Here is a 9,878-nt window from a genome sequence, read left to right as displayed (position 1 = left end):
GCTCGGACCGCGGCTGCTCGGAGTTTGCAGGGAGCTCTCCGCCTTCCGATCGCTGGCGGAGAGTTTGTGTAAACCTCCCGGAGTTGGGAGGACCGCAGGGGGGCAGCGGGTCCCGGGAGCCCTGGGGCCCAGGTGGTTGCTCGGAGCTTTCCTGCCGGGGCAGTCCCCGGAGCGTGACGGCGCTCCGGGCGGTCGCCGGTATGTCTGTGTGTGTGTGTGTGTGTGTGTGTGTGTGTGTGTTTGTGGGTGAACGGGCCGTAGTAAATTAACGACTCGGCTTAACTTGGCGTGGTTTGGAAGCCAGAGAAGCTGCAGGTCTCAAGAATGGTGCTCTCGCTCTCCCTTCCTCCGGGTGAAAAGCCGAGGCGGGCGGAGAGGCAGCTTGGGGCTCCCCGCCGGAGCCGGCAGCGTTTGCTCAGATCCGGGACGGAGGGGGCGGGCTGCACGAGGACACGCGGGGGCCAGTCCCCGCGCCCGACAGCCAATTCCTGCCTGCCTTCCTCCGCCTTTTCATCCTGGCTTCCTTCCTTCCTTCCAGTCGGTGGAACTGCTAAGCCGCCAAGTCCGCTCGCGATCGCGGAGCCGGAGGTGGCTGCGGGAAACTAGCGTCGCTCTAAAAGGGGTGCTGTTGGCAGCGATGTTGGCAGAAGGGAGCTCCCTCCGGATCACCGCGCGACGTGGGTGGGGGTCCGCGCGGGGAGAATCGGGTCTTCCCAGCTGTCCTGGAGGCGGCGGTCGAGGGGAGGGGGAAGTGCGGGTGTGTGTGTGTGTGTGTGTGTGTGTGTGTGGCGGGGGGGGTTCGTGCCGAATCCTCGCGGGTGCGTGGCGGACACCCACCCAGATACTTTCAGCTCCGCGCAACGGCGTCCGCACCCCTAGCTCCTCCTGGAGTGAAATCCAGGTTCGCACCCGGGGGCGGAGCGGGGTAGGGGGTGGCGGCGGCAGTGGGATTCCTATTGCGAAGGAACGCTCGGGGAGAATGAAACGCGTTTGTACCAGCTCATCTCCCATCTGCAATAGGGAAAAGGGGTAAGAATGTCCCAGCTCTTGGAGTTTTACATATATACGTACACATGTTAAAGCTGCTGTTAAGAGGTCTTTTGAACCTGAGGCTGATCAGAGAGCAGCGGCTCCCGGCACCCGTCCTGGCTGTGGAGCGCTGATACACTGCACTTGATCGCCACAGCCTCTCTACCCAAGAAAGAAAATGTTTTATGGCAGAACAAATGGGCGTAACTTCGCCGCATCCTCTCTCTCTCCCCGCGGCTCGCGCTGGCCACGCCGCTGATGCTGTGAGTTTTTACCGAGCCTTTGGCTGACTTGCAGTTTAGCCGAAATCACATACTCAGGTCGATGCCTCCGGGTCAATTCAAGTTAGAGGAATCCACATGGGCGCCAGGTTTGTTGCCTTTCGGGAAAGCGGTACCCTGATTACCCTGGAGCCGGTGTACGCGCGGGCGGGCGCAAAGTCTCTACGCTCCAGGGTTGCGCCGCTCGCTCCAGGTTTTTGTTTATGTTTTTTCCTTTTGGACCGCAGAAGGGTACGTGTTCCGGGGAGGGTGTCTGTGTAGGGTTAGAGGTGGGGGGAGGGATAGAAAAGCGGTCTGGTTAGTGGAATTAGTTATGAATTTTTATACTCGAACTTTATAATTAGAAACAGTTGCAATGGGATGCATTTGTAGTTCCGAGTCGCCGTACACGCCTACACTAGCATACACGCAACACTCCTGCCGGCTTCTTCTAGGTGGGAGTTGAGTGGTCCTTTGTAATTAGCTGCTCCTTTTTGTACCCCAGCCCCTTTCCCTGGGGGTGAGAGGGTGTAAACAATACCCCCGGCCAGCCGAGCCTCCTGCAGGAGCTTTTAACCTCCTAAGGCGGGAGCAGGCACGTTGTTTTTTGGGAGACGTACACCATCTGCCTTTATTTTTTTAAACAACTTGTTTAATAAAACACCTTATTTTTCATTTGTTTTTAAAAGTTGCTGATCGGGAGACAATACACACGTGAATAAATTATGCATGGACTAAATTAGAACAAAGCGCAGAGGCTCATCAAGCCAAAAGGCTGCATGGATGATGGTGCTGGGAGGAGGGGGGTGTGGGTGGGAGGAGGATGGTTTGGAGACCTGTTTTCTTCCTCATGTGTCCCTCCTGACAATGAAACGTAGCTGAATGACATTAGCATTTTCTCTGTGTGCTTTTGAGCCTCTCTCCCCTAAGGGGAAAAAAAAAAAAAAAAGCCAGACACCACTGCCGCCCCCTACAGAAACTGGTCAGGTCACACAAAGGTTTCTTCTAGGATTGGGGGGTAAAGTGGTGGTAGATAAAGTTCTGGGAATAAATGAGATCAGGTTTCATGCCACACCTCTGTAGGGCTCTATCTGCCCTGAGTATTGGACATTTTTCATTTATACTTGCTTTCTCCATGTGGGACAGTCAGTAATTCAATAGCTCAGGTAGCTGGATGGCACAATTTGAATCTCATTGCTTTGGGGTCTTCCTTAGGAGCCCCAGCCCCTGGAGCCACATCTCCTCTCCGCAGTTTGGCTTTCTTCCTGCCTGCCTTTGATCACCCCTCAACCCTCTTTCTTATTCCTCCTCCTCGTACTCTTCACCCCCCTTCTCTCTGAAGCTGACAGCCTGGCTTCTCTTTCTGTTGTTGCCGTTAACATCTTATTACTGCCCAACAGGGTGTTAGAGGCAGAAACAGGAGCTGCCTGGACTGATCAGATCACAAAGGGGACTCGGCAGGTGGCCACACAACCAGGCAGTCACATCTGGACAAATAGAATTTAAAAGCATTGATGGACATGTATGAAGTGTAAATGGGTATTACATGTTATTTAATTTAGCAGCTACATTGTCTGAGCCTAGATGTGTGAGTCACCCCCATTTATTTCACCTACAAGCAAGATAAGGACCATGTAGTGAAGTAATTACACATGTAGGTAACATAAATATGAATTGGATAAAGGTCTGTGTGTAAATCAGTCACGTTACATATTGTGTTCTGGTTGATATCTGCATGCTTAGGAAACATAATGTTTTTTAATATAAATTCTAATCTTACTTGCTGTTCTAGTTCAGGTAAACCACCCTTCCCAAATCTGCTATCAACATGAAACAACTTACTTTTATTAAGTTATCATGACTCTGGATTGTATGCACTTAACTGGGAATGTCTGCCACCTTCTGCCAGACTTGATTATGCACATATGAATCTATTATTATAACTGCCTGCTTAGAAAAGAATAACTGTTATTATTATTTAATTATTCCTTGTAAACCAACAGTGCTTTACCTCAAGTAACTATTTGTTTATAGAGAATGAGAGCAGTAAACTAATTTCTCATGCTTATAATTGTGATCATACAAAATTGTACTAAAACTTTATTTTTGCTAGGATTTTCACTTGCTTAGAGTGATTTATTTTTATCTCTGTTTAGTTATTAAGGACACAGCTCTGGGTGAATTAGATATACTTACATAGCTAAGGTCAGACAGCAGGTCATGTGTATAGATGGACCTCAAATCTTCATCTCTATACTTTCTATGATCTGGATACAGTGCATTCTAATCTGAAGTGGTTTTGTGCCTGGGAAAGTTGTGTCATTGTCAGCCACTTAGAAGCCAGACTTTGCTCTTGCTGTGGCAGGTTAGATACCAGAGACAGGGGTTAGGGGGGACGCATTCCTGGTTCTAATCTCGTTTTAGCTCTTTCTGAATGAGAGGAAGAGGGAACATTGAGGATGGGACTTTGTGAGTTTGCAGCCTTTTATGGACATTGTAGCCCCTTATGAAAAAGGACCCTCAGACATTTTAAACCAACAGATGCCTAAGAACCACCTTCTCCATCTGCTTCTGGTTGCCACTGGAGGGGGGGAAAAGCGCCCTGAATTCTCCAAGCTTCATTAGCGCACATTATTTTTCAGTGGGAAGAATGTCTGGTTTGGATGAGATACCCAGAAAGGAGACTAATTTCTGCCAGAACCCAAGTGGAGGCATTGTCTCAGGGTAAACCTCTGAAAGTAGCCCGGCCTGCAGACCACCTGGGAGCCACCCAGAGATCACAGTGGAATGCAGCTGCTCAGATCCATACGGCGGGCTGAAATTCAGGGGCAACTTCATTGGAGACTTATCTCCCTGTCTTTTTGGAATTATGCAAGTCACTGGAATTTGGAATACATCTGAGAAACACCATAATGTCTAAAACTATTTCAGAGCCATCTGCTCAGACAATGCAATAAAGAAAGATGTCGCAGGCAGCATGCTTTGTTTTGAGCTGGCACCAGGAAAAGAAAGGAAACTGAGTCTGCTGTTTCCGTTCTCAGTGCAGCCACACTGACTGTAGTGGTGGTGGGGGCTGGGCCATATAAAGGCAGCAGAGTCCAGGCCTGTTTTTTATCCCAACCTCGTGGGAAGTACCTTGTAGTTTTTTTTTTCTGAGTGTACTGAAAGTCACTAGAAGACAGAAATGTAGCCTACTGTGGCAAGCCCCCAGCCAAGGAAATGCCACAGCCGTTGAAAATGGTTTTTGCCCAGGCAGGTTTCCCTTGATGGGCCTATGTAAAAGCATGACCCTAGTTTTAAGTAGTCTTTAAGTTTGTGGGTATGTAACAAGGACAGATACAGAATTGCCTGGGCCTGGGGTGGGGATAGGTGAGTGGATAAAAACCATCGTGTGTTCTGGAACTCTGAAAAGATGATTAACACCAAGAGAGTGATATTATGACCCATTGTAAGTTCCCAAGTTGTCTTTGGTTGGGTGAGTGACTGGGGAGAGATGAGGTGTTGTGTTTTTGTAATTTGTTTTTCTTATTGGTCCGGTTACTCGTGTTTCACAGTCTGTCAAACCATATGGATGAATGGAGCCAGCATCGTAAAACTGTCACCAAAGGAAGGTTTTTGAAGCCTGTGATTTGCATCAGAGTTTTAAAAGCAGTGGCTGGGAGGTGCTGGGGGTGGGGGTGGGGAGGGGAAGACTGTTTAGAATTTCTAGATAGAGTGTTTGCGAATAGTCGTGTGTGTGTGTGTGTGTGTGTGTGTGTGTGTGTGGGGGGGGGGGGATTAGGCTCAGAGCTTCTAATAATGGCGTTCGAAGAGCTGACCTTGAGTCCTCCACCACCCAGGCCTCAGTTCTGAGCCTGGGGAACAAGGATGGCACAAACTAATCCTTCTTTTGCCACCCTCTCCACCATCCCTGAATCCAGAAACTGTGGTCATCTCAGGCTGCTGGGAAATGAATGAGGCTTTTCCTTGTTGTTACTCACTTTGAAAATCTGCTGTTTTTATTAACTGTAGTTGGAAGCTCCACCAGGAAAGGTTTTCCAGTCCCCAAACTTTCAGTGTGACCCTATCTCAAGCTCTGACCCTCTTCCACATAACTGCAAAAACCCAGCCATTTCTGACCAATGGCTAGTCTTTTGCAGTTTTATTTATTTATTTATTTTAGTTTAGTTTAGTTTTGGTTAATCCTCACCCGAGGATATTTTTCCATTGATTTTTAGGGAGAGTGGAAGAGAGAGGGAAAGACAGAGAGAAACTTTGATGTGAGAGAAACACATTGATTGGTTGCCTCCTGCTCATGCCCGGACCAGGGCTGGCCCCAGGCCGGCCGGGGAGGAACCTGTAACCAAGGTAGGTGCCCTTGACCAGAATTGAACCTGGGACCCTTTGGTCCACAGGCTGATGCTCTATCCACTGAGCCAAACCAGCTAGGGCTTTTGCAGTTATGATGATTTCAGAGTAATGGAGGAGAAAAAGCTCTGGGAGAGGAGGCGTTGAGTTCTGCTCCAAGCCCTACCATCATCTAGCTGTGTGGTCTTATACACAGAACTTCTCGGAGCTGCATATTCCTTGTCTTTAAGATGAAGGTTATACACCTTGATTGCCCAAATTCCTTTCAGGTCAAAAACTTTGTGGCTCTTACTATGGTCAGTTAGGACAGGGAGAGGACAGGGGCCAGAGTTCAAATTCTTCCTGGTTTAAAAAGTGTGGCGCTAAGTGGTTAGAGTGTCAGCCCCTGGACCGAAGGGTCATGGGTTCGATTCCTGGTAGAGGGCACATACCTCGATTTACCTCAATGGGTGAGGATTAAAAGTGTGGCTCTAAAGTGTTGTTAAGATGGGGATTCCTCTGTAATTTCATCTTCTCTGGTCCAGTCTTGCCACACTGTGCTACCACCTGGAGTTCTAGTCGAGATGGAACTTCCTCTCCCTTCTCAGGGCCTAAGGCTGAGGACCAGGTGGTGATCCATTTAGAACATGGGCTTTTCTTCTGATTTTCTCTCTTGAACACTTTCCTTCTCATTATCACCCCAACCAGAGAATGGAAAGAGGAAAGAGGGGTGGGAAGACTAATTGACTTATTTTGCTTTATATAAGCACTCAGATAAAGTTTTGGTTGTGAAATTACTGAGAATATCTGCCTTTTTCTCACTCTTTTCTTTAAATATGGGGAGGGAGAAGGGAACCAAGCAAAAGTTTTTCTCCTGTATTTCATTTGTCCACATCTCCCTGGATCTGCCCTCTCCTCCACCATGGTACCCATCCCAAGTAACATGGAAATAAAGTGCTTATTTTACCTCTATCTGGGCAGCCTCAGATACCTGGCTGTTCAGTGAGCTGAAGTAGGTGGACCTGTACTGGTGTCTCACTGAGCTTTCTCTAGTGTACCCTGTATTACTGCTGAGGAAATGGAGGTGCCCAGCAGACCCATCGCTGAGACTGGCTGGACCTTGGTGGGTATTGGCAGTATCTTGATTGGAATTCACTGCCTCTCCTTCAGTGATATACCTCCAGAACATCCCAGATTCCTCTGGAGTCACTATTATTTGGCGATTTTCTCTACGCCTAAAAAAGGAAGAGGGGGTTGCAAACCCATCACAGAATTTACAGAAGCCTAAATTGTAAGACTTAGGCAGACAGCAGACAGAGGTAGCTTTCCTTTTATTTTTTTTAAAACATATTTTTATTGATTTCAGAGAGGAAGGGAGAGAGAGAGATAGAAACATCAATGATGAGAGAGAATCATTGATTGCTGCCTTCTGCACCTCCCTATTAGGGATCAGACCCGCAACCCAGGCATGTGCCCTTAACCAGAATCAAACCTGGGACCCTTCAGTCCGCAGGCTGATGCTCTATCGAATAGAGTCTATCCACTGAGCCAAATTGCCTAGGGCCAGAGGTAGCTTCTTAATTTTTGTGGTAATTGTGGTAGAATATATATGACATATAATTTAATATTGATAACATGTACATGTACCATTTTAACCATTTTAAGTGTATAATTCAGTGGCATTAAGTACATTCATAATGTTGTGCAGCCTTTGATACTGTGCATTTCCAAAACTTTATTTTATCAATTCCAAATAGCCCCTCCCACCTTGTAGTCCCTGGTAAACACCATTCCATTTTCTATATTTATGGATTTGCCTATTCTAAGTATCTCATATAAGCAGAATCATACAATATTTGCCCTTTTGTGACTGGTTGATTTCACTTACATAGTGTTCTCAAAATTCATCTATGATATAGAATGTGTCAGGATTTTCTTCCTTTTTATGGCTGAAAAGATGAGTAAAGAGTTGTTAGTTGAGCCTAACTGGTTTGGCTCAGTGGATAGAGTATATAATTTTGCTTACTCATTCATCCAATGATGGACATGGGTTGTTTTCACCTTTTGGCTATCGTAAATAATGTAGCTATGAATATGGGTAGATAAGTAGCTTTCAATTCTTTTGGGTATATGCCTAGATCCCCTTCATTTTTAGACTCTTTAAAATGTACAGGCAACCCCACATCATAAACATAAAGAAAAATACTATTATAAAATTCAACCAATTTATTTCCCCATCCCTGTAGGAATATCATTATTTTGGGGGTTGAATGCCCTAGAAACCCAGAGACTCACTCCTCTCATCCCTAGCCACAAAGATTGCCTTCCCCTCATCCCCTTCCCTTCCCTTCCCTAAGGGCAGGGACTCTGTGAGGGTCAGGGTTTGGGTTTGGGGAGGCTCTAGGTCACAACGGTTCTCAACCTCTGGGTCGCGACCCCTGAAAATACATCCTGCATATCAGATATTTACATTACAATTCATAACAGTAGCAAAATTACAGTTATGAAGTAGCAATGAAAATAATTTTATGGTTGGGCGTCACCAAAACATGAGGAAATGTATTAAAGGGTCGCGGCATTAGGAAGGTTGAAAACCACTGCTAGGAGCTGAGCAAAGTTACCTAGTGAGTCTTGGGGTGAAGGTCTCCTAGGCAGAGAGGTTTCATCTGGTGACAGGGAGTTGAGGGAGCATCTGGAATGACAGGACAGCTTGAAAGTCAAGAGTTAGTAAATCAGGCCTGTCTTTTTATACAGTGAAAAGAGCTTGAGTCTCCTTTCTTCACCCTTTCCCTACAACCAGCTTTGCTTACCCTCCAAGGGGCCCGAATGAAATAATGGATGTGAAAACATTTCAGAAGGTGTAAAGAACAAATGGGAGGTGTTACTAGAACTACAGTTTCCTGTAGCTGACTGAGAGTCAACAATACCTCATATACGAAACATTATTTTAATATATTAAAACTAAAATAAGTGAAAGGAATCTGCTATTACACCTCATGTGCAATCATTGTTTCTCAGGAAATGCAAAGCCTTACTCATCCAGCTGTGTGTAAATAGACCTGGGATTGCACTGGGATTTTCCCATTGTCTGGGCTTGAAATAGGTGAGAATATGAGCTCAAGGGAAGCCCTGGTTTCATTTCCCATTGGCTGCCCTGAACCGAGTCCACCTTCAAATCAGGGGAAACAGAAGCCGGAGGGCACAGGCAGCCCTTTCCTGGAACTTGGGCTTGATCACCATCCAGACTCCTCCTTCTATCAAGAGGACTCCAGGGAGGGGGAAGGGCTGAGGAGCTTGAATCTGCTCGTGAACAAGGAGGGCGTGCTTTGACATAGGAGACCAGCGACGAGAATTGATTCTTTTTTTAAAAAAATATATTTTATTGATTTTTTACAGAGAGAAAGGGAGAGGGATAGAGAGTTAGAAACATCGATGAGAGAGAAACACCGATCAGCTGCCTCCTGCACACTCCCTACTGGGTATGTGCCCACAACCAAGGTACATGCCCTTGACCGGAATCGAACCTGGGACCCTTGAGTCCGAAGGCCGACGCTCTATCCACTGAGCCAAATCAGTTAGGACAAGAATTGATTCTTTATACAAAGTAGATTATGGAGAGCATCCTGGTGGTGGTGGTGGTGGTCACATCTCAGAATTAGACTTAGATCTTGGTTGCTAGCCTTGGAAATGCTTCAGATTCAAGCTTGCTGCAAAAGGACAATATTCTTTTACTTTGTAAAGCAAATTAAGTGAAAATGTCATTCGGACTCCCATTCTCCTCAACTAACAACTCTTTTTTTTTAAAATATATTTTTATTGATTTCAGAGAGGAAGGGAGAGGGAGAGAGAGAGATAGAAACATCAATGATGAGAGAGAATTATTGATTGGCTGCCTCCTCAAGCCCCCCATTAGGGATCACGCCCCCAGCATGTGCCCTTGACCGGAATCGAACCGGGGGCCCTTCAGTCTGCAGGCCGATACTCTATCCACTGAGCCAAACGAGTTAGGCTCAACTAACAACTCTTTACTCATCTTTGTTTGCTGCCCGTTGAGCTCTATGAGAATTGTCCCACCTCTTTTGGACCTTTGTCATCCTGTCCTGGCCAACACTGATGGCCGGCCTGCCCCTCAGAACCAAGCAGCAAGGCAGCCTTCCTCCCTGCTAGGAGCTTCCACTCCAAGGAAAGCATCTACTAGTGTCTGATTCTCCTCCCAGACCTTTGCTCTTTGGCAGGGCAGAGTGAGTGCCTGCACACCAGGGC

At 46.8% G+C, this 9,878-nt stretch overlaps 1 protein-coding gene across 3 annotated transcripts in view; it reads left to right on the top strand.

The window, feature by feature from the left end:
* DPF3 (D4, zinc and double PHD fingers, family 3) overlaps window positions 1–9,878 on the top strand; it is a 279,416-nt gene that overhangs the window by 454 nt on the left and 269,084 nt on the right. For 2 of the 3 annotated variants that reach the window (XR_001362031.1, XM_014539307.1), the window contains exon 1: window positions 965–1,029. The exons of the other annotated variant lie outside the window; for it this stretch is intronic. Coding sequence is in view for 1 of the 2 variants with exons in the window: in XM_014539307.1 (XP_014394793.1) it covers window positions 980–1,029 (50 nt within the window). In the remaining variant the exon portion in view is untranslated. Of the gene's footprint in view, window positions 1–964; window positions 1,030–9,878 lie in introns of those variants that run through there. 3 annotated transcript variants of the gene reach the window in all.

The sequence above is a fragment of the Myotis brandtii genome, unplaced genomic scaffold, assembly GCF_000412655.1.
Source record: "Myotis brandtii unplaced genomic scaffold, ASM41265v1 scaffold213, whole genome shotgun sequence".
Classification (NCBI taxonomy): Eukaryota; Metazoa; Chordata; class Mammalia; order Chiroptera; family Vespertilionidae; genus Myotis; species Myotis brandtii.
This window is presented reverse-complemented; position numbering and strand designations above follow the sequence as displayed.